Source organism: Anas platyrhynchos, chromosome 1 (assembly GCF_047663525.1).
Source record: "Anas platyrhynchos isolate ZD024472 breed Pekin duck chromosome 1, IASCAAS_PekinDuck_T2T, whole genome shotgun sequence".
NCBI classification, from domain to species: Eukaryota; Metazoa; Chordata; class Aves; order Anseriformes; family Anatidae; genus Anas; species Anas platyrhynchos.
This window is the reverse complement of record NC_092587.1, coordinates 59,966,177-59,991,118: the sequence shown is the minus strand read 5'-3', so window position 1 is coordinate 59,991,118 and position 24,942 is coordinate 59,966,177. Positions and strand designations below refer to the sequence as shown.

At 42.9% G+C, this 24,942-nt stretch overlaps 1 protein-coding gene and 1 long non-coding RNA gene across 2 annotated transcripts in view; one reads left to right on the top strand and one right to left on the bottom strand.

Annotated features, from left to right (window-relative positions):
• The first annotated feature begins 12,641 nt into the window (after positions 1-12,641).
• Positions 12,642-24,516, top strand: LOC119718449 (uncharacterized). Its single transcript, XR_005269577.2, has 3 exons — positions 12,642-12,755; positions 18,982-20,286; positions 24,046-24,516. It is a non-coding gene; the product is annotated as an uncharacterized lncRNA (long non-coding RNA).
• Positions 19,832-24,942, bottom strand: part of AKR1D1 (aldo-keto reductase family 1 member D1) — a 33,753-nt gene continuing 28,642 nt past the window's right edge. Inside the window, exons 7-9 of the mRNA XM_027448117.3 lie at positions 24,513-24,678; positions 23,627-23,709; positions 19,832-19,998 (exon numbers count right to left, since the gene is read on the bottom strand). Coding sequence (XP_027303918.1) covers positions 19,956-19,998; positions 23,627-23,709; positions 24,513-24,678 — 292 coding nt within the window. The 3' untranslated portion in view covers positions 19,832-19,955. The remainder of the gene's footprint in view (positions 19,999-23,626; positions 23,710-24,512; positions 24,679-24,942) is intronic.

The window sequence follows — 24,942 nt, the reverse complement described above, 5'->3', positions numbered from 1 at the left end:
TAGGTCTGTCTGTCTTCAGTGTAAATTTCCTCTGTAACTTGTTCCTCTCTTGTGTAAGGTAAAAGGTGTCTTTTTACACAAATTTTGCTACAGCATCATTACTATCAGAAAGAAAAGAAAGAACATACGTTAAACATACATTAAGAAAAACTGTCAAAAGGCATTTGAATGTCTTACAAAAATATTGCAATTTGTTAATTATGAATTAATTTTAAACAAATTTATTTAAGTAAGTTACGAAATTGGTTTTGTTTGGTAGTAGCATATATAAATGTGGAATTCTTTAACCCTGACTGGGCAAAATACCTTTCATCTGAATAAATCAATCACTGAAATTTTTTCTCATTCTTGTAACCAGATGTTTAACAACATGCAGACCTTAATGAATGCCATGCACAAATGTTTGTCTTTATATAGCAACAAGTCTGCCTGTCAGTGAAATTGTTTCTGTTCCCCCACATTGGTCCTTGAGTTCACACTGTGCAGCCGGGGTGAGCAGATGACAGCACACAGAAATACTCCCATTTATTGAGACTGGGGATTACCATCTGGTTTTCTGCTTCTGCTAGAAACTGAGTCCTAATAATAGTAGGATGTGTGTGTGTGTGCTCAAAACAAAAACAACATGATGTCCTTTCTCCAGCTGAGCAGGTCTGATTTTTTTTTTTTTTTTTTAATTAATTGTTTTAAAACACTCAATTCCTTCTAGGAGAACCTCTGCTCTTTGCCTTATTAATTGCTCATATATTTTCAAAGCTGAGTGAGAACAAGTCCTATGGCTTAGGTCACACTCAGCTGGATCTTATTTATTAACGCTCCTGGCAAACAAATTAGCGAGTGCCCCCTTACTGAATGAATTAACGAGGACTCCCAGCTCACCATACATTTATTGAGTTAATGGCTGTATTTGCTTTGGTTTGCTTAATGCGCAGAAGTGATACTGCTGATCTGAATTCCTCTGTGTGCTATGGAAATACTGCTCTGACCACTTCACTTACAATTCATGTCAGCTGCTTAGCAACAGCAACAATAGTCCATCAAACCGCCGGTACCTCCGGAGGGGATTGAAAACTCTGTCGTTCATGCTTGATGTCCATACCAGACACACTTCAGTAGCTACTGATGCTTCTGGTTGCAATGCACTTTAAAAACAAACAAGAGATGACTTTTGTGTTTCAAAAAGCCTAACCTGTAAGGCACTTAGTGTATTTTCCATGTCAGGGGCATGTTTTGGATTTTAGTATCTCGGCACGGTGCCGTTCCTTTTCTTTTAGCTCCTCTCTGAACATTAAAAATCAGACCCTTTCTTGCCTCTTTCCCTCCCACAATGGTTTTAACTTCAGTATTTCCTTACCACTAAAAATATTAATTTTACTAGACTGATCCTAAAACTGTGTATCCAGTGGTAGGCACTCTTTTTTCCCAAACAACTTTAAGCAAATGTGTATGTAGATATGCACACACATGAAGTGACTGTGAGCACATATTAACAAAAAAAGTTATTTTAGCCAAACGAAATCTAAGCATCTTTGATTTCCAGTTTTGTTAGCAAAAATATATATATTTAGTGATATGTTAGGGTGTCACATTTGCGTGTAAATGTACCTGACAGCATAAGAGAAGGTATAATAAATCTTGAGATAAGGGGATAAGACAAAATACAGAGGGTAACTCATTTCCTTCAAAACCTAGAAAGAATGGACTGGAACATGTAATTACATGGAGTAAGACTACTTATATGTATTTTCTTATATACTTGTATATTTTTTTCCAATTTTTCTTAGGTTTTTCTATTTGAATAAATGAGTGAATATTCAAAGATGAGTAAAGGGACTGTGACATCTACTTCTTAGCCTGGTTTTGGAAGCTGAAATTTTGTTTACAGCTTCAGGACATTGGAGGAGTATTTTCCATCCAAGGCCCTCCCTTTACTCCTCCATCTTTCCCAGAAAATGTTGGGATTCCCAGAATAAATTCATATTCATAACTGTGGAGCAGCTCTCACAATGCAGGCATCTGCCTGCAGCTGATTTTCTTGGTCAGAGGCTGATCCATGGCTCTCTCTCACAGCGAAGCAGCAGCTCTCTTTGCAGACATGCCCATCCATAGCACTCTTGTAGGAACAACAGGTTTTTGGAGAAAACTCAGCAGGGCTGCACACCCACCAGGGTATAAAGCCAGGTGGCAGGTGGACCTTGCTTCCTTCAGCTGGGGACGGTGAATGCCACAGTCACACTAAGGAAGATCTCTGGGCCAGGCTTTGTTCCGAAAGCCAAGTGAAAAAAAAAACACAAACCCGAGGCAGCATCCAACAACCCTCCTCCTTGTTTTGGCACAGGCAAGGGGGCCTTGCAGGTATGTTTGGAAGGAAAACCCCTAGCTACATGGGTCATTAGGGAGGCTGAGTGGGAAGGGCTGGTTGTTCCCATACATCTTTGTATGGCTCCTACCTCTGGTACGTGCATTGGCAGACGGAAACCACCCCCAGGTCCCTTCTGCCGTTCAATTCCCCCGGTGCCTCCCCTGCCTCTCTGCAGCCATCAGTTTGTTTCCTGGAAGCAGGAGCAAGAGAGTACACCATGGGGTTGTCCTGCTGCAGTGCATCTCACGGAAAAAAGAAGATTAAGGCAAAGCAGACGACAATAATTGCAAAATAACCCTGCTCTGGAATCAGGCAAGCTGCCAGAGAGCTCTTATGCAAAAAAAAAAAAAAAAAAAAAAAAAGAAAGAAAAAAAAAAGTTAGGAAAAAAAAAGTTGGAGAATCAGTTCTCCCAAACAAACAGCTTCCTTTCAAAGTCAGAGTCTGGTGCACACAGCACAGGCACACATGCAGATACGTACTGCTCTTCTTGGGCAGGCTTTACAAATCAAATGTGTGATGCCTGTTTGGTGTTAGCATCGTCCTTGTCACAGTCTCTGGTAGGACCTCGGTATGGTGCAAGCCTGAAATTTGGCACTGTGGAAGAGTGGGAGATGCTCTTGGTTTGGGTCATTAATTTAGTTTCCCAGGGTCTGTCTCCCCAAGCAGGAGGAAAGACAATGTTATCGGAAGGTGCTGCCTGCCGGAGCACAGGGTGCCCTCTGGACGGCAGGGCCTTGGCTCCACCAAACAGCCCCACGCCCTCAGAACACAAAACTCAATGTTCTGTATTCTTATGGCTTGGAACAAGCAAATATTTCATCACAAGCTGTACATTTCTAAACTGATCCGTCTTGCACAACATCACTATGCATTCAGGCAATTCACTCTAATCATCACTTTATGACATTTTGCATCTGCTTCTGTTAAGGCAGTGAAGTTGCTAGTATATTTTCTTTGAGTTGTTTTCTTTTTAAACAAATTGTTTCGGTGTCTGGCTGTCAACAGCTGCATTCTTCATTTTATGTATTTTATGTATACTCATTTTCTGCAGCGTGTCCTAATGCTGCAGCTCAGCTTCAAGCTTGAGACCACAGAAACCCTTTGATTAGGCTTGCCGATCATCAGCTGTGCCAGTTCTTTCCCCAGCCTCGTGGAATTTATTCTTGATTAACAAATTAAGCCCTGGCAAAAGTGTGGCAGCTGTTAGGGGGTCTTCTGCAGGGTTTTCTCAGCGTGCCCAGCACCTCTGTAATTGAGCTGGTACTTGGGGGTGTTGGTGTCATCCACTCCATCGTTCACCCCGGTGGCAGTAGCAGCAGCAGCAGAGCCTGCTAGCTCTGGGTGGTTCTGCAGATACCCTTGTCAGCATCCAGCCTCAGCCAGGATCAGCAGCTCAAAGTACGGAACATACACAGTGAGGTGGATGGGGTTTGAACTTACCAGACAGCGACTGAAACGCAGGGTATGGTCTGTAATCACTTTGCTTCTTAGCACAATAATGAAAGATCAAAGAAAACTTAGGATAAGAGTATGGTACTTTTAAAAGCAGCATTCTTGTAAGCTTATTTTCATAATTCCAGAGAAAATGTATTTTTCTGTGAAAGGTTTCAATCATTTTTTTTTTTTAAGATAATGCTGTTTGTACGCAAAGTACCAAACTGTTGTCTAATTATCTCTGTGGAAGTATCTACTGAAACTGCAGTTTCTGATGTTGGTGTTGATGGTTTCCTAGTTTCTTTCTTTCTTTCTGTTCTTCATCAGCCCATTTGCTTTAAAAGGAAGTTGTGCTTTCTAGTGTTTATTTTTCTCTCTAAGTTGCACCTATGATAATTTGCCCTGCACCCTCTTGTACATTGCTGCAGACCTGGGCTTTGAGAGTGGTGTGCAGTGACTGAGCTGTCAAACAGTTGTGGATTCTTTGTTCTGTGTCACTCCTCTGTTGCTATTTAACAACATTCAAGACAGTAATTAATGATTAGATGTATGTTGATATTTGCTTGGTTTAAGCATCCTGCAAAACACCTGGACAAATATGATCAGTTTGGACAAGCTCAGAGATCTAAATATCTTGAGTGCTAGAATTGGAAATTCATCTATCTGAAATTCGGAGGTTTTTGCATGTTGCTATGTGTGCCAAAGCTACTGCTGACCCGCTGCTGCCAACAACAGCGATTTTCTTCATCCGCAGCACCAGTATAATGCTCTAAGCAAGGCGTAAGCAAAGCACCAGTAATGTATAAAGTACTCAGCAGTTTTCAGTACCAAGGAGGAGATGGGTACCTCAGTTTTAAAATTTGGGTTTGTTAGAGCATCATTTTGAAACTGGAAGCCGACATAGGCAGATGTTGTCACGTGAAGGTGGGATCCCGAGTTGTGCATGACTACAGGGGCGACAACATGTGGCTGGTGTGCTTCTCTGGGCAGCGTGGGTTACACTGTGGAGGCTTAATGCTGATGTGAACAAAGGCTGGAGTCGTGTGTTTTCTTCCTTGAAGGAAGCAAGAGAAAGAAACATAAGTAAAATATATCAAAAGCTGTTGTGAAACAAGCCTGTTGTTCTCTGAAAAATAAGCATGTGAAGAGGCATTTTGGAGTAACAGGGGAGACAGAAAGGTGGTCGCCAGCCCTGCTCCTCCAAGGGCTGTCGCTGCCCCAGGAACACCGAGGACTGAAATCGGCTGCCTTCTGAGAAGAGGACGTGGTGCTGACCGTGTGCCACAAAAAATGGCTGCTGTACAAAACCACAAGTTCTTTCCCACTCCGAAGCAAAATCTTTAATAGTAGCTGTTCTTGCAGTAATTGGAAAAGTTGTTCCGATTCCTTTCTTTTTTATTTTTTTATTTTTTTATTTTTAAAAAAAAGTATCCCTGCTTGTAACTGATGCTCTTGAAGAGCAGCCTGAAAATCAGGCCAGCTGATCTGAGGAAAGCTCAGAAGCCATTGGAATAAGAATTCTTCCTTGATTGCTCTGCTGGGGTCAGAATAACACGGTCTATTACTGAGTGCTGTTTAGTGAAAAATCAAGTTATACTAAATTATTCTAATTTATCATATTACACTTCAGATTTTATTGTCAGCTTCTATTCCAAAGGCTTCTCCCTCACCAGTTATACTAAGTGAAGCAAACATTTAGACCTCTTAAGGTTGACATGAGGAATATTATAAACTGCTGTGACTAGACAAGAAACATAATGAGATATTGTACTTGTAGTCACAGCGTGAATTAAACTATGGAAACTATGTAGGCTTCCCTACAGCCCAGAAACAAATCCACTGTCATCTGAAGTCTTCTATAGCCATCCACAGAGGAATCCTTCCTGGCAGCATATATAGGTTTGCTGGGTTCTGGAGGGTGCCTACGATCTCAGACGTGGCCATCTGCAAAAAGGAGCATTCATTTAATGGCCGACAGAAAGGTCAACTTTCAGCCTACAGTGAAAATACAACCAAACAAATCCATCTATAGAAAACAACTGATAATATTTTTCTATGTTTCATAGCAGTGCTGACAAATTTTGCCACAGAGAACAGTTTTGTTGATTTTGGCGGTGCTCCTTGACCATCAAGAAAGTAGCTATTACAGTAATCCTTGGTGATGATTTATTAAAGGGTGGTTACTTTAATATTTTGACATTCAGTAGTTAAAATAGTGAGAAAAGCAGGGGAGTGCACTCCTTGAAACTGGAGGAATCATATAGGATTGCAGTGCATTGCTCATATCCACCTACATGGTTGCTAATGCAGGCGTCTTAGCACAGAGCTCTGACAATTTCTTGAACAAGCTCCTAAAGGAAAGTCAGGAAGCAATAATTACACATTTCAAATAGTCCTAGGTAAGGTTACGGAAGTAATTTGGAACACGTAGAGTTGTGGACTTTGGGTTTTCTTTTATATATTGAGTTATAAATATATTTATCCGTACATGTGTATATATATGTATTCTATCACATGCATGTGTATAAATGCCTGACAGCTACTCAGTGAAATCTTACTACATTAAGCTGAGTTCTGTTAGAACAGGGAGGAACGTCAGTCTTTATATTTTGAAAAAATATATTTGTGAGACTGCTGCATCACATCTTTAAAAGTGACTTTTATTCTGAAAGTGCCAAAACCCATTAACTTTTCATGAGACTTCTCAAAACAGGATTTAAACTTTTCAATCCAATTGCAACATGTTTTATTTGAATGCACACACTGAAACATAAAATGATGAAAAATAATTATTCCTGGAAGGTATTAAAAAGTTGATCCATATGCATAAATTGAATTAAGGCTCTGGCAAAGGTGCATTACAAGCAAACAGATGCAGTATAAACATTTCATACTCCTCTAGCATCCACTGCCAAGGTCTTCTAATGGTTTAAAATCAGTTCAGACTGTTGCTGTAAGATAGCCTGCCTGTACTCGATTACACTCTCACAAATATTGGGAGGTTAAAAAAATTGTTGGGAGTGCAAAAGTGAGTGGTTGAGGAAAGTTAGAAAGAGAAGGTCGGGACTGAAGGTCGTGAAGACTGCAGGAGCATCAGCCCCAGGGACTGGCTGTTCAAATGCATGAGCAATGAAGACAAACCTTAGGGGAACTTAGCTGCCAAGAAGTCTAAAGGCATTTCAACAGCACATTTGTGAAGAGTAATTGTGTAAAGACTTATAAACTGACCAAATTGGGCAGGTTTTCTGGGGATTAGCAAAAGACATGGCCTTGCCATGAAAACCATTTCTCTGCCAGGCTTGATGTTCTGCTACAACGCATAGTTTTCCTAATGGAATAAATGTTACAACGTTTCTTGGATATTAATGTTGTTAAATAACAACAATAACCACACGGAAGCAGTTCTCCAACATGGAAAATTTCAATACTTACATAGAGCAAAGCTAGCTGCGGTGAAAATCAAGGTGTCAAACTAGGAGGGATGAGGCAACCCAGCAGTGGTTGGTGTTACATCCTCCACCCACAGCATGGACATCTAAGTGTGTATGTGTTTCTTGCTGTGCCAGCTACAAATCAGCACTGACACCTCGCTTCCCAGGGAGAACTGTGCCCTTCCAGTAGATAGCCACAGCAACCAAAAAAAATAATGGAAAAGCATATCAGAGCAGGAGTTTCCTGGTTAATGCTTCCTTGGAAAGGCAGTCAGAGATTGTGACTGAAAAACAACAAAGCTCTTATCTGAGGGCTCTGGGTTGCCAGTTCTCCCTCCTGGTGCTCAGCCCAGCAGCACCTGCTCTCCCACCTAAGCCTCTCTGTGGAGGCTGCCTCCTTGGGATGCCACTCTGGCTTCCTCAGGGCAAGAGGACACCAAGAAGACCACAAAGGGAGAATCAAGCAGCAGCCCTGCTGCGGACAGGCACCGAGCCCTCCCCTCCCCATCATCTCCTCCCCTGTGATGGACAACGAGCATCTCTGCTCAGATCCCAAGCTGATCTCAGGCTGTCAAGATGTGTGAGCTGGGCCTCAGCATGATGTGTAGGAGGGGATGCCCATCTTGTGGCTAGGGGTGAGGTCTTGACGTGGATAGTGGTGACATGGCTGTGCCAAGAAGCTTCCAAACACTGAATTTAAGTAAAGTGATGGTCTGTTTGTGAAGAACATGTAGTTCCTGGCAGTAAATGCAGGAGGAGTTTGATGCTTCTAAGATAGGGAGATCTATCCACATTTTGATTGGCAAAATGGCTAATTTTGGCATCTTTGGCGCCCTTCTCTCTAGCACATCCTCTACAAATCATGTCTGGAGTGGCAACTGAGTGAAGAAGAAGAAGAAGGATGCCTGGAAACCATATGCAGCTATGGACTGAATCAATAAGGAAAAAGGAGAGAAAAAGCATGGACAGCCTAGGTAGCTGATGGATCACATGCTCTGCAAATCCTGACTAGCTTGAGTGAAAGCAACCAAAGAAAGCTAAGGAAACTCACAATGTTCTAGATTTTCTAAATACAACATTTTTATTTTGTTTTGTTTTATTTGAAACAATTTTCCCTTAAGGAGTGTCCTTTCATTTTAATTTGCAGAAGGCTGACTACTCATTCCATTAAAATTTTTTCCTTTTGCTGGAAAGAATTTATTTTTTTTGGCTAGTCCAAAACAATCTTTTCCTCTCTCAACCACGTTTTAGCGTAACTTTCCCTCACCGTTTCAGGGCATGACCCACCCCAATACCTGATGGGTGTTTAGAATAAGATTTCTCCAATGGACAGATTTTCCCATGGTTGTTCTCTTTTATTATTTTTGCTGGATGACCTGATCCGATCTGACACGGTGGTTTGTGTGCTTTGGGAACATAGGCGTCATGTTCTCTCAAGTGCCCAGGCTGTGCCCTCAGATGACACGAAGCGGAATTGGTGGCTAACTCGAGCAAAAGCTCCACCACCACGAGGTCCTGCTGCAGTGAGCCAGGGGAGTCACGAGGCTGGTTCCCCGGTACTAGCAGGCAACATCTGCCACAGATGGTTAGTTCAAAGGACTTGGTAGACTACGTATGTACTCCAAGTGGCTCAGAAATCTTTCCAAGGGCTTCATGACAACCTGGAGGTCTGTGGTAAAAGACACAGCCTTGCAGCTGCTGTGTGCTATTTGAGGGGAATTTCAGAGCACCAGGAGGCAGAGCCTGTGCTGGGCAGAGGAAGAGGCAGAGGCTGTGAGCGTCAGCAAGGGAAGATTTGGTTTAGACTTCAGCAAAACACTTGGTACCAATTCAGTCCTGCTACAGATCACTGAGGAAGGTGAGGATCCCTTTCAGGACAGTCTTTAAGAATGTCTGTCAGATGATGCAGTTGCTTCGCCTTGGAGTTGGATGGCCTCCTACAGTCCTGACCAGACTATTTTCTGTATTTTTACCATAGATCACAAAACGTTTATTAGGTGTTTCTTCCTCTCCTACCATGATTTATTGACAGAAAGCACTTCCGAGACAATTTTCAACCATTTCCTTTAAAACAGCATTCCCTGGCTGTTGCACAAAGCACTCAGCCTCTCAATGGAGGAAAAAAAATAGCAGCTGGCACAGCAATCTGGAAAACCTAATTACACATCCAAGATATCATCCACAGGCACTAAAGACTCTAGGAAATTATAGGGACTATGGACATCTTCTGAAACAATGACTTTCAAAGTGTTTGGCTGGATCATGACTTTACACCTCATCTTTCTAACCACCACAGACTAGTCTGGGGGCCACTTTACCAATTTTTGGGAGCACATCTGTCTCACCCAAGCTCAACTTTAACCTGCTGTCTACATAGAGATGCATTTATTAGCAGATCTTGGAAACCCATGGGGACCTGTGAGTGCCAGCGATGCAGAAGTGGCTGAGGAGGGGACAGATATTACGCAGTGGTTGGTGCAGGCAGAGCACTGCTGTTGGCTGCGGCCCTGAGAGCCTTGCAGGGGCGTGACAGTGTTTGGCTATTCTCACACTGGCAAAATGAATCACTCAGAGTTAGCAATACATTTGTATGTATGGCTGGGATCAGGAAAAGAAGCTAGTAAATAAGACTGGATGTGTTATGGCTAGCTGTCTTTTGTTCCATTTGATTACTTGAGCAGATAGATGACTGCTTACTTTATGCTGTTAAGCATGTTTGTTATACATAGGGATTCATGGACTTTTAGATGTTATCTGATTTTTATTTTTTTTTAAACTTTCTAGAATTGTACTATTAATTAATATCCCAACAATCTGCTTAATGGGGAATGACAACATTAGAAAATACCAAGTCTCCAGGCAAATGCACTGCCCTTTCTATTCAAAGGCAACATAAACTCCCAGAGGAGAAATATGGATAAATGAAATGATAAACAGAATGGTAAATCTAAGTATAAGAACATACATAAAGAAATAAACTTTTATAACTTTATTGTACATGTATTACCAAAGCTGAAAATTTTCCATAGCAGTAATTTTCCTCTGGAGAAAAAAAAAAGTCTTCTGTGGAGCTGTAACAACATAACAACGGCCTCTACACCTTGTTTGGAAAAGGAAAGTTTTATTGAAGTACAGAAGGACAAGTAATTTTATTCCGTGAATTACTAGAAATGCAGAAAAGTAACTATAGGCAAGTCGTGAGAACTAGCTCTTCTCAGAGCTTGTTCAGAGACATGATCTGCAGTATTTTATTCACAGAAGTCTCATACTGAACATTGCACTCAGAAACTAGCAAAATTCAACTTTTAATGATGAGTGCTTAAGGTACTGGAAAAAAAAAAATCAGTGGAATGAAAGAAAAAAAAATGAGGTCACTTTGCACATAAATCTATTCTGCTCTGTCAAGGGCTTTCAACAAAGGGGCAGCTTGGAAGGGGGACTAATCCCAGAAGTCTTTGGGATAGTCTTCGGGAAATTAGAGTGCAGTTTGGTGTTCCCCAGGCGGGTGGAAAGTCCCATCTTCGTGTACCATAGTAGTGATAAATAGGCAAGAGCAATTGTACATAGGATCCTGGGAGTGCTCTTTAGGTTTCCTGTTATAAACAGTAGGCAGTTAAAGACAAGCAAACTTTAACCCTGAGAGTGAATTGAAGTGCTGAATGCAATTGCTAAGAAGGCTGTGAGAGTTGTCCAGCAGAGACTGTTGTCTAAACACACCGCACAACCTAGAGAAGCCATAGGAACATGGATTTAGCAGGTCTGAAACATTGAGCTAGGACACTTCCTTCAAAAACGTGAAGGAGATCAAATCTTTTATAGAATCATTTAGGTTGGAAAAGACCTCTAAGATCATCTAGTCCAACCTTTAACCTAGCACTGCCAAGACCACCATAAAACCATGTCACTAAGCTCTACCTCTACACGTTTTTTTAAAACTTCCAGGGATGGTAATTCAGCTACTTCCTCAGGCAGCCTGTTTCAATGCTTCACAACTCTTTCAGTGAAGAAATTTTTCCTAATACCCAAATTATACCTCCCCTGGTGCAACTTAAGGCCATTTTTTCTTGTCTTATCACTTACTGCTTGGGATGAGAGAGATGGATCCTTACCTTGCTATAGCCTTCTTTAGGGAGGAAAGAGATGAAAAACAAGGGTTTCCGTAGTCTTGCCTAATGCTCTGCTTAATGACTGCAGAGAAGGGAGTTGGTTAAAGGGTAGTGGAAATTACTTTTGTTATTTTCACTGTTTCAAAAGACCAAATGCCCACCCTCCAAATTTTCAGAAGGAAAACCTCCATGCTTTTCTCAAGGAGAGAGGTAAATTGGAAACAAGAACCTTCCTACAACCAAAACTTTGGTGTTTAATTCATGGTGGAAATAGACTGAGGCTTACATCTCTCTGAGCTTTCTTCTGACTCTCCTGCCCTTTGCAGCCCCTCTGAGGTCCTGTTGCCTACCAGAGCCCCAGCTGCTGTCTTAGAGACACAAATGTTGCTGGACCAAAGGCTGGTGCTGTGGTGGTTGGCACTGTACCATCCAAAGCCTCCACCCTGCAAATCAGGCCACATGTAATGCACCATCTTCTGCCTATTGCTCTCTACATTGGGTGGGGTGATTTCCAAAATCACACCTAAGCAGCCCAGTGCAGACCATGGGTTCAAGCCCCTCAGGTCTATATGTGGAAGGAATTTGTAATGTTAAATTATTTATCTCAAACTTCTCTTTTTGCCTTTTCTTATTTGCCTGCTTTCATTCTGAAGATCTAAGAAAGTTGCAAATGCGAATACATCCCATACCCAGAAGCAGGGAAAGTGTGTGAGGTGTGCCTCCTCTGTGCCGCCCCTATGGGCACGGATTTGTCCTCTGTCTCCTGGTGCCACAGGGACACAACCAGGGCCCTGGCCAAGCACTGAGGCCAATACAGACCCCCAGAGTGAGCTACCCCAAGGTGCAGGCAGCAGCACAGCTGTGCAGAACAAAGCTGCCCTGGGAAATGCTCAGTGACCAAAGTACGCTGTTTCAGCTTCCTCCACTTGGGAAGGATGGGAAAGTAGGGAAGGAGAGTTATTTCACAGCAATGCCTGCACAGAGCGTGATTCATTTATTTATTCTTCTGTGAACACCCCTGCTGGATGACTAAGGTAGATCTGCAGACTGATGACCCAGAAACAGTTGAGATAAATTTCATACATAAGGAAAATAAAAAAGTTAGTCAAAAGACAATAACGCATATATGGTCTTTTACTTTCCCAGGTTCACTGGTTTACCTCACAGCTTGAGCCCCAGCCAACACCGAGGATTTGCTCTGGGGCTTTTTCCTACCTCTTCCCCTGTCAGGTCAGGGTAACTGAGAATAGCTGCACCTGTGACTTCTTAAATTAGCAGCACATAAGCTCTCTGTAGCCTCTGGGTCTCCTAAATGCAGGGGCCTGGGAGGCCTGTTTGTTTCCTAGTTTTTTGTCCTGGTTCCAGTTCAAGCTGCTGAGACTGAGGGCTGATGGTTTCACTGCACCTTTTTGTTCCCTCAGGTAAACTGTGTGCACCTTGCACTTGTAGGGACATGGGGATGTAAGGAGGAAGGGAAAGTGTTGGATGGAGCAAACCTGCTGCAGTGGTGTGGGCCTGCTCAGCACATCCAGCAGCCCTTTTGCTTCTTGCTTGAAGGTTGGCCTGCAATGCAGGGTGCTGTGGTGGTTTCTGAGCATGGACTGGGTGTGTGCTGGAGGAAAAATAGCTCTGGGTTTTGAAATAATCTACTTGACGCCAACCAATTAGGCTGTGGTAATACCGAGCTGATGCCCAGTTAATGCAGGGGGCTTAGGTGTTTTGTTTTACTGTTTAGACGTCGGTGACTCCCTGCCAGGCCATGTCTGCTGTGTGGGTGTTGGGTTTAGGCTGCTGTGCTGCTCTCTGCCTGTGAGCCCTGGGTGTCAGCGAGGTGCTGAGTGTGTGTGTGCCTGTGGTGGAGGCACTCCGGACACGTGGGGAAGCTGATGTGCTCCATGCCAGCACCATGCAGCAGGCCTCTGCAGCGGGCAGGATTTTGCAGTCATAAGTACACTCAGCCTCCTGGCTGCACAGCTCCAAATACCTCTGTTTTCTAGTATTCCTCTTGCAGCACTGGGGTTACCTTCGTTAAACAGGCGCTTTTCTTGGATGCAACTGGGCAATACTAAGCCTCAGTCTGTGGCCCTGGCCCCAGACAAATTCCTTTGAGTCTTCAGTCATATAATCCTACGTACAGCATGCAGGGCGAGGTGGGAAAGTTCTCCTCTTCCCACAGCGTGCCTGTCCAGCTGGCTAGGCAGTATCTGATACAGTGGTATCATGCACTGGCCATAATACAAACAGCTAGGTTAAAACTCCAACAACCTTATCTGACCCTTTAACGGTTGTAGCCACGAGTTCCAGAGAGTAGCCCTGCATAGCTAAAAAGTCATATCTTGACTGATCTTATGCCCTTTGATTTCTCTGAATAGTTCCTCATTCCTGTACCATGATACAAGCTGTAAATACAGAGGTGAATGCGTATCCCTTATTATGTAGTTGGCAATATGAAGATCTTGCTTCTCTCCTCACCACCCTAAACAAGCCAGTCTCTGTAGCTCTTAGCTGGCTTCTTTAGCTTCCCCACTCCTGTTTTTACCCTTTTTCTGTTTTGACTCTGCCAGAAGCCGTATTCTGTGGGGCAAGTCTTGCCTTTATTCCGTGCAAGGTTCATAATCCTTCACAGGGTCAAAATGACTGAGAGACGTACAAGGTTGTTTCCTCATGCTTTCTCTCTCCTAAATAGTTTTGGTTTGTATGTCTTATTATCTAGCACAACATAGCCATGTTTCCAAGACAAAAGCTACAAGAAATAAATATTTCACTTGCAATGTTCTTTTTAAGTGCTGAGTTTTAACAGAGCTGGGAAAGAGCTCGAGTGAGTGACCTTTTCCTGGAGGTAGACGACGCTGAGGTCTTTTTCCTCGGTGGGTGAGAGGAAACCATAAGAATGGGGACAAGTGGCTGAGAGAGCTTTACAGGGAGTGACAGCGTGTGGGGGGGAGTCTTGCTTGGCAGTTAAGTTTGATTGAACTTGTTACTGGGGCAAAATATGAATATTGCAAAATGAAACTTGGGAGAGCAGAGTCAGGATGGATGCACTTAGCTGGAAAGAAGGTACAAAGAATTAGGTTTGGAGGAGTCCAAGGTAATTAAACAAGTTCAATAGCCAATGACTATAGAATGCTGGAAGAGACATTTATTTACTATGTGCAAATTGATGCCTTTAATTCATCTGGATCCGTAGTATCTGTGTTGGGAAGTGATGCTACAGGCTTTGCTTTTGCTGTGGTAATAACCTCTAGATGTGCAGAAAACCAAGACTTGTATTTACACATACTGTGATGGAAGGGGTATTTACCTCATCTTTTCCAAGACTCAGAATCCTCTCTGATAATATAACTGGTGCTGTGTCCAAAAGAAACAGAAGAGAGAGAACAACTTGCATAACATAGGAATGAGCCATAGTACAAGGGATTCTTGTTCTGTGGGAGTGCTCTACAGTCAGTAGAGAACTGAGAGAGGATTGCACCGCAAGTTTCCTCCTTCTCAAGAAAACATGTTATGTTTGTTAGCTACCAAATTTTTCCCACTTTTGCCCTAATGAATTTCTTGTGCAAAGTTGAAAGATTCAGTGGGGTGACTGTAGACAGATCCCTTTCAAAAGGCTGTACAGCTTGGTAACTGTTGAGACATGTAGGTTTAAGCCTCCATAAGGATTAGAACATGCCTTGCTGCATCACTTATCTGTGCTCTGACTGCTGAGGGAAGGGAGCTATGATGTTCTCCTCCCCTCCTCACCTTCCAGCCATGCTCTCTGAGAGCAGTTTTATTGCCTCAAAGTCTTTCATGCCAAACAGACCCATTCTGTGAGCACAAGGGCATGAGCCAAACAGCTTGGTGGTCTCTGAACTGGAGATCTCTGGACTAATCTGAGGGTGCCATCCTGGTAGCTTTGCAGTCTACAGAGCAAAAACTGAGTGCCCCTCTGTGCCATGTATATGTGTTCACACACTCATGCATCTTTCTTTCCACCCCTTTCTCTGCCTCCTCTTTTTCCATTTGGTTCTGCTTTGCATTTTATTTGCAATGTGTTGTCCTGTTGTGAGTATTGCTCATGCATGTTGAGTTAAGGTTCCCTGAGGAGTCTGTCTGGCATTGAAAAATTAAAATGAACTTTTTTGTTTTTGCACTCTCAAAGTCCTTTATTATAAGCTGGGGTTTTTGCTCCAGGGTAGTAGGATGTTGGGAAGAGCTGAAATATGGCACTGCTAAGAATCAATTAACAAAAAACTGCACTAGTAACCAACTGTGTGCTGATTGCCCCACCCCAAAAATCAAATGTGTTTGCAGTTTAGGTCATAAGTGAAATAAGCATGTTGAATCTCATTCCAACATGTCACTCTCTTACTGACTTTCTTCTTCAACTTGGTGCTTTCTTCTAGGTTGTAAAATTTGCCCTGTTGAGAACTGGGCAAAATATGTATGGAAACAACAGCTTCCTCCCTGCCTGAAAATTAGGGGATGAGGGTCTTGCAAGTACCAAAGCAGTTTGTTTCAAAGTGTTTACATTTGAAGGATGGCAACAAGGGAACTTCAGTGCTACTCACAAGGAGGAAGGTCATGCCTCTTATTAAGCCCATGAGTCAGGTTTATTGTAAAATATATGAGGGATCTGAGTCTACCCTCTACCTGATACAGAGACCTGAAACATGTCTTGCACATCCCAGGCTTTCTTTTCCTCTACGTGTCTCTATAGCACTAGCTTTGTTTCCATGTTTATTTAAGTGGCTCATGAACTACACTGAAGAATGGACTCTGATTCTGGTTATAGGGTAATGTGAATTTGGGAAAATACCAGCCCCTCTTCTGTTGAATTCCTTTGCAAGTCCAACGGATATGGTAAAGGTTGGATGCGTTGTCAGCCTGGAAGTTAGTAAGCAGCTTCTGAGGTTTGTTGGATTAAAAAAATGAAGTGAGGAATATCATCAAGTGAGGAATCTGCTCTGTGTAACCTAAGGAGTTGTCTTTTGTGACCTCTCCTGATGTTTGCAAGCCATACTTCCTGTCCTTGGTTATCACTACACTTTGGCTGGGAGAAAACAGATCTTGTTTTCACTACAGAGCATCCATCTCCACAGCACCTAGCCCTTAACGGCGGGTAAGAGATGAAAAGCATGGGAGGTGTTGTCTTCCCTTCTCCCTGAGTCCAATTCTGCTTACCCAAAAGCTGCTCTGATTCTGGCTGATGGCACGGTGTAGGCTCGCAGCACTCACCCTTCCCTCCACAGGGTGAAATTCACACCCTTGTAAAAGTTCTTGATAGCTTTGTGGTACAAAAATATGTGATATAAACACAAAGGGCAGTCTTTAATGTAAAGTTGTAAAACATACACAGGGCCCATCCCACTTTGCCTCTCAGTGTTTTTCCTCTAGCTCCTGGGGGCAGCTGCACAGCATCAGGAAAAACTACGTAGAAATCCCTTCTGAAATGGAGCCCTTTTGCAGTTGGTCTGGGGGAAGATGAAGCTCTGTCCCATGAGGAAATGAGTTCCTATCACTAGGTAGTATAGTTGGGCAGCAACCCCGTGTGACACAGTAACTGCTCAGCAGCATTTTCTTTTTGCCTCACCTATTAAACTTGAACGTGCCCATGCCTGAGGAAGGGCCAAGATTCTGCAGCAGCAAAAGCCTTGGGCTCTGCCCTCAGCTTGTGTAACACTAGGGAAAGCTTCCTCCTCTGACAGCCAGGGAAGCCCGGGCTCAAGCACACATTTGTGGCAACTGTTTTTCTGCTGTGGACACGAGTGTACCACTTGGTTTTCTCCTGATCAGACCAGCGGCTCTTGGGTTGCAAAAGTGCAAGATATTGTATGGGTTGTTCTTGTATGTTGTAAAGTCACTTGTGCATGGTTGAGGCAAGCTTCTATGGTCTGGATTTCATTTCACTTTGCAGCTACAGGAAGAGTACCAAACTGCTTGGCTTACCTGTGGCAACGGAGATCTCCCAGTACAGGTCTTGGTCTACTCCTGCCACGTGTAGCTGCCATTACAGCAGGAGGTGCTTGAGCCCCCTCTGCCTGCTCCTGGCCCTTCCCGTTGGAGCAGGGCTGCAGGCAGTGCTCAGAGTGACCTGGTTCACACCAGGCAGCCTGCTCAATGCGCCTCTGAAACCTGCCAGATGGGAGCAGATCGGACGTGGGGCTGGGGCTTGTTTTTTTTCCATCGCTTTGTGCAGCTGCTGGTGGAACGTGTTTCCCAAGCCCCCTATCTGCAGGCCCATTTGTTTTTCCTCCTCTAAGTCTTTCATTTGTATGGCAAGATGGAGAACAATGGGGAGCAATGGTCTGAAACTGAGCAAAACGAGGGGAAAAACTAGGCTAGACGTCAGTAGCAGTTTCATAACTGATGGAAACAACTATGGGAGCATTTGCCCCTGGGAAGAAGCTGAATCTTTTTCATTGGATTCAAATGAGACAATGCAGAGGAGGAGAGCGCTATTAAAATTAGAGGCGGGGGGAGCAGCGGGGAAAGGGATTTGCAGGCATGTCCTGGGCCAGAGGAGCTCTCACAGTCCATCCTGCCTGTTAACTTGGTACAGATTGAAGACTTGATTATAGGGTATTTCCTGTTAGAGAGGCTTCAGCATATCATCTTACTCACGTTTACAAGGTCAAATGAAGGGATTCTGATTTATTACAACCTCAGGCTCTGCCTAATGTTTGGGGGGGGGGAATGTCTGGAAGGAGCAGATTGCTGAGAAGAGGCTGGTATGAGCATTTAAGCTGGGCACTAGTTGACATTTGCAGTATACAAAATGAGAGCTTTGTCAAAGCTGACCTGAATTTCATCTGTGGCCAGCGACCTGCGCCTGGTCAAGTTACAGTGCAAAAGCTTGTACAGTGCTACTGTGTAGCTGCTGAGCCCTGGTAGCTCTATTTAAAGCCTGTGCTTATGAAGCTACTGGAATAACATGTTGGGTATGGTGGTGACTGTGCCCCTCTCCGGCACCCAGATTTTTAGACTTGGATTTTGTCCAGGTTTTTGGTCAAAGTGTGTAATAGAATAAAACGGGAATTGCCCTTGGATAACCTCAGCAAACAGAACATGTCTTCATGGCCACAGCTTCATTAATGGATTCATAAATGCTGCACAAAAGCCATCCCCTCTGGCGGGATCTGGCTTCTCTAGAGGTGCCCATGGAGCTCGTCCAGGGCTGGGATTAAGCGAGTCCACCTGGGAGCCTTGCCTGCTCCTCCTGTGAAGTGGTTACCCCTGTACCTCTTTGCCTCAACTCTGAGGCGCATGCCCTGTCCCAACAGAAGTGTCTCCATGGGTTATCTGCTCTGGTGCTTTTCTTATTCTAGACACTCCAGGGATAATGAACATCAACGGTAACAAATAAAAGCAGATGATATAGAGTGAAGATCATTTATGACCTACTTTTCCTGCAGCACATAGGTTTTAGTACATGAACTAATCTTTCTCTGTATGGTTTAGTTTCTTCTCCAGTGTACCTTCTCCTGCAGCAGGAAACTGGAGTGCCTGAGCGTGGGAGGGAGGGAAAGTAGCCTTCTGCAGATGAGGACATGGGCTGACAGATTTATAAGCTGCTAAAGTAGTTTAGCAATATGCTGTGAAAGAGATTCATGCTGTAGGGTTAGTCTTTCTTACACTGGTGTCCGTGCTTTTCCCCTTTTGTTACAGAAAGCTGAGGACAAGATTGAAGGAAATGCTCAAGCTTCAGCCTGTCTTCTTCTACCTTACTCCTACCCATTTCTTGGACCTTACAGTGCTCTGCAATCTCAAAGCATGGTAGAAAGTGGTATTTAACAAAGACAAATTATTCCTCCTTTAAAACTCAGTTTACTAATTATGAATTGTCTTGGCCAGAAGTTAATACAAAAGACTGTAAGAACTAAGTGAACAGAAATTTTCTTGGGTGAACCGGGTTGTGGAACAGGGAAGTTCAAGGGATTTTTGTCTTCAGGAGATGAGGCTCTTGCTAAGTAACTACAATACTGCTAGCTCCAGGATGGCTATAGTCACACAACACTATTCAATACCGTTCTTGTATAGCAGCTCAAATGTAGAGCCAGAGACTGGTCTGTGCTTCGCTGAGGTAGAGAGGATGTGAACATGCTTATGCTGTGTTAGGGCATGAAGTAGTTGTACAGGTACCAGCAAATACACTGGTCAGAGTAAAACAGGCTTCACTCCATGCAGTAATGGACATTTATATGCACACACTCTTAAAATCCAGTTAGTTCCCTATTTCTAAATTTCACTTGAGTTGTGAAACAAAACAATACCACTTTACATCTACTGAGGCAAAAATTCTCATTTCAAATTCAATGCTGAACATGCCATTGACTGAAGATGGTTTGGCTTGCATGAGTGAGCCTGTTTTCAATAGAAATACTCAATTTTATCAATTATCAATTTTGAAACTTAGATGCTTATGGAGCTGAAGTCTCTTAAGCCAAAACCCTAGACTCATCAGCTTAAATAGGCATGCTCTTCAGTGGCAATAACAAACTGACAAGACAACAAGAGGTAAATTTCATGTTTTTAATGCTGATCTGAACAGTCTCCCGTAAAACCAAAGCACCAAACGTTGGGTCTCTTTCAACCAAGTGTAATGACGCTGAGTTAGGAACCTGCCTGGACACACTTTGTTTTCAGTATTCATCGTTGAAGGGGTACTCTGGATGGTCACGCCACCTGTGGAGAGGTCAGATTGAACAAGTAAGTTTCTCAGGTGAAGCAGGTTATATCATCACTCAGGCAGTTGTGTTGTGCCAAGCAAACCTCTTCTGTTTCCTGCACAAAATAGGCAGCCTTCACGGAAGGCTATTCTGCTGATTCAGATGCTGTTTGCTCTGAATAATCTTCCCTGCAGGAAGTAAAACCATGCAGTTATAGAGAGGACAGTGAAGAACCACTTTTTTTCAGGTCTACAGATCATGTGCCTTAAGGACAGATGGAGCAAGAAACAACAAGAGTGTGGAGGTTAGTCATTCTTACTCTATTTGTGGATTTAACTCATGTTACTGGAAGTGTTGTAGGGAAGGGGTATGTTCCCGTTATGTGCATGTTGTGGAATGGGAGGATGACTTTGTTCAGATGTCCAGAAATACCCTCAGATAAAAAGACTATAGTTAGAGTGAAGGTGGAGACACCAGACTGTACTGCTTTGGTTTGTACACATAGAACTGGCACAAACAGGTCTAGGTCTGGTTGGTCCTTTCTCCAAGTGGCCGCCGTATCCAGCTAAAACCCACTAGCTTAGCCAAGGGGTAGATGTGCTGCCAGGTTAATAGCACCAGTGATGTACAGCTTACAAAGAAGCTTTGGGGTGATACAATTCAGGAAAGAAAGGGATGTTCATAGCTGCATGTTACCAAAGGCAGAGATGCTTCAGGCTGTGGTTTTAAAAACTCAAGGAAGATGCATGATTCAGGAGCATTATAAAAGGCAAGAGGAAATTTCCAAGGATAAACTGCAGGTGAAAAGTAGCACTCATTGTCCATTAATGGTAGAGTGTTGATTACATGTGGGTTGTGTTGTGTGGGGTGTGTGTGGTGTTTTTTTTTTTTTTTTTTTTTTTTTTTTAAAAAAAAAAAAAAAAAGATGGTGCTAAACCACAAGTCCTGGCTTGACAAAAATTTTCCATTAGCAAAACCAAGAATTTCTGAAGAACTCTCTCAGGTGCACCATGGCAGCTGGCTGCCTTGCCTTACAGCACAGCACAACAAATACTGGCGTTTATCCCAGCTGTGAATCGTTCCAATTTGGGAAGGATACATTTCACAATATTGAAGCTAACTGACTGGAATACATCAAACATTTTGAATTGGTTATGTCAAAACATTTCATTCTGATATTCAGCCAAGCTGAAGTGTTTACACATTAACAGATTGAGATGGTTCAAAAAAACAAGCCACAACACTTTGGTATGTTTGGTTTTGGTATAATTTGACAATCTCTAAGCCATCAGTGTCATAATCTATACTTTCTATCTATGGAGCATGCTTTCTAATCAGATCACACATGTTCAAAGGTCTGAGTCTTCTTGTGTACCAAAATGATTCACCCAAAGGAGATAACGTAGCTTGGAATAAATGGTAAAGAAGAATGTTCATAGCAGAGACTTGGAGTACAAGATAAATCCAGCAGACAGATTACCGTAAAACTTGCCAGCACAGTACTTTTAGATTTCCCAAAAGAAGAAACCATTTCAGACGGAGTTCTTGAAAAAATATGAGTACTCCAGAAAAATAGCAGTTTTGTGCTCAGATGTTTAACTTGCTAGCTCATTCCAATTAATGCAATATTATGTTTCTATGGGCTTATATCATCAGAACAACAGATTCGGATGATGTACTCACAACAACTGATAACTGGAATAACCACAGGAAATCTGGACTTTTCTATTCCCTGACATTTGCATTGCAGCAGTGGAAGGTTTTCCACAAAGTTGGCTAACCAGAAGTCTCTCTGTATGATGGCTTAACCTTTCAGATACCTGTTGTTGCATAAAATAAGACATCCCTCTAGACTAGTAGATCAGTTCATCTGTTGCAGTGCCAACTCCAGGCACTTCAGTGCAAGAACACACTTGCAGGTAGGTATGGGTTTACTTGCTCCTTACATGTCAACATCATTTTTCCAAGAAGTTACTTTTTAAGTTGAGGCCAGACTGTATTTAAGCATTTTCCCCGAACATGGCACTTGTGTAATAAATGGAGCTGTCAATGTCCATCCCATACATCCTGCTTTCCTTGTCCTCAGTGGCCTTTGATGACTAAACTTAGTCTAATGAAGCAAAACATTTCATTTATTAGTTTTGGATTAGTAGCCTAGAAAGTTATCCTGTGGGCATTTACATTCTTTAATTTTGCTTCTGGAAAAGCTCTCGCATTTGCACCAAGGTTACTTCTTATGTATATGCTCACTAACAAAGTTTAAATGATGCTATAGCTCAACTTGGCTATGAAAAAACAATTTCCAGTACCAAAACACGTGTAAGAATCTGCTAGGCCTCTTGTGAGAAGCCTTCTGGAACTGAATACTGCTAATTGATGGAAGGCTGTTTTAAGAAGCTAAAGCTTCAGAGCACACTGCTGAGCTTAAATGTGAAGGATGAACTCCATTATGATGCTCTTAACTTTGTTCATATTTCCTATCATATTTAGTCAGCACAGTAAGTGGTTTATTTGTTCCTTTGCAAAATTCCCCCGACCTTTTGAGTGATAGTCAACATTTTAGAGTGCTATTGATGCAGCTGTCCTGCTTTTCATTATCATTAGTGCTTGAGCACACTACAGTTTGGCAAGATGCAGATAATCCAAGGTAACAGGAGAAACGCATGGAAAAGAATCCCTTTGGCTACACACTGAGTGCCCTGAAAAGGGGGAAGCATAGAGTTTGGCCATAAATTGTAGATGCTCTTGAGTTGAAGGGAAAACAAATGGCCTCATTCTCCGGAGGAGATGTTGGGTCAGCCTGAGCCTTCTTGGGTAGTGCAGCCTTCAGGTGAAGAAAAATCGTGTTGGGTTTTAAGCTTTAGATCCCAAACATCAAGAGACCAAGCCTTGTTAACTCTCAGAAAAGATAAATGAGGAAGTGGTCTAGCGGTCAGACAAGCTGCATGGCTTTGTGCTTTCCATATAAGAAGGTAGAACTCAACATGGCAGCAGGCAAGGGAGGTTGCTGAAGAAGTTGGCCTCAGGGAAGGCCAAAACAATTTCTGATTGTCTGTGGTTTTAAGAGGAAGTTGGTTAGGCAAATTATGTTCTGACCAAACCCTATTAAGGGAGATGGAACAGAGCTCTCCTTAAACTAGTCCTGTGGTTTCTTATAGGATTGCTCTTAATTATTCTTCTGCATGTCATTTTGGGACAAATTGCCTCTGGAGACACTAGGGTTGTAATCCATAAGCAGTAGCACTTGAGCAACAACATGACTCGCTAAGCACTGAGAGGGAAGGTGTGAAGGAGGGGAAAGACAAGTAAGTGTTCTTATTTGAATGTAAGCTCTGTTATCAACACTGGTATTTAGACATCACAACATATAGTGGAAGGTGCTTAAGGAGGTGGTGCAGAGGTGGAGTAGCCAGATACAGTCATCTTCTAGGTGGGCATTTAACATCTGAGTTGTAAGCACATGTTGCACACTTCTTTGCAAATGGCTCAGGTGTCTATTTGGGCTGCATGAAAGCTCCTATATCCAAGTTTTACTTTAATATTCATTTTTGTGTAGGCAACCTTATCTTAAAAGTGATTAAAAAAAAATATCTCTGAAAAGACACGAGCGTTCTGGGAGGATACAGGATTCCTCCTGGACTTACATTAAAAGTTCCACATAACGAACGTTTTTGTTCAGTGCTGCAATTTCCTTCATCTCTTCGTCAGTGAGGGAGAAGTCAAAGATCTAATGGAAGGAGAAGTTAGGAGTAAGTTAACAGTTCTTGTCACAGGCAATATTAATATGTTCCATGTTTCAGAAGTCCAGAAAAAATCTTCCCCTTCTTTCCCCCCTGCACGATCTCCTCTCCCCCAAATCTACACTTCCTTGTGTTTATAGGGAAGTCTTGAGGACATGAATAAGTTCAGTCACGTTCAATTACACTCTTCCAATAAGAGAAAGACAGTCTGGTAAGTACCAGGCCATTGGCTTTAGAGGTAATACATTGGCAGGGAAAGTGTAGAGCAGTGGGAGTACTGAGTGCTGCAAGGGATACAGGTAAAAAATGTTCATCTTATTTAGGGTGGTGGTGGTGGTCAAGCCATCTGCTTTCTGGTGGAGTATTATGAGCATTCCTGGCACACCCATATGCAGCACCTTCCCTTCAACCAACAAACTGGGGCAGAAGATGGGGCAGAAAAAATCAGTCATCCCTGAACACCTACTGCCAACAATGTTGGTCTGCTGACCTACCAAATTACTTCATCTCCCTTGTGCTGTTCAGTGCAGCAATGGGTACTCTGGGGAACACTGCCAGCTGGAACTTTAGCCACTTCAGAGGATTACAAGGCACCAAAATTTCTTCTCTATTCTTCTGTTATTGTCATACCTTTGTACCATGAAGTGACGGGGAGAAAAATAATTGAATGTGGCAAAGCTTGACATTGGTCAAGCTTTGTGTCTGTGGAAGAAAATATGAAAACTGCCTTCCTCAGGAGCCAAGACAATGCAAATGGATTCATGTGTGCACTATTACAGTGCAAATGTACCTGGAAATTCTCTTTGATGCGTTGTGGATTGAAGCTTTTTGGGATGACCACCACCCCTCGCTGGATGCTGAAACGCAAAGCAACCTGTGCAGCTGTCTTGTTATACTTTCTGCCAATGGCATTCAGCACAGGATCCTTCAGTAAAGGAGGGGAGGACACGTTTACCCTGGAAAAGAATTGGGAAAAGAAAAAAAAAAATCTCCCTATTTTTAATGTCAAAACATACAGGACCTACTCATTCATGGACAGAATATTGCAGCTTTTTGGCAAATAGTGTGAAGGACAGCAAAGAAGCTTTGACACTTAGGAAGCTTCTTTGGCAGTTCTCTATCCTATGGGATGTCCTAACATTGACTTAGTTTCTACTTGCTCAGCATTCCCAACTACAGACATTTGCTTTCTGGCAGAGGAGACCTCCCACACAGACCAC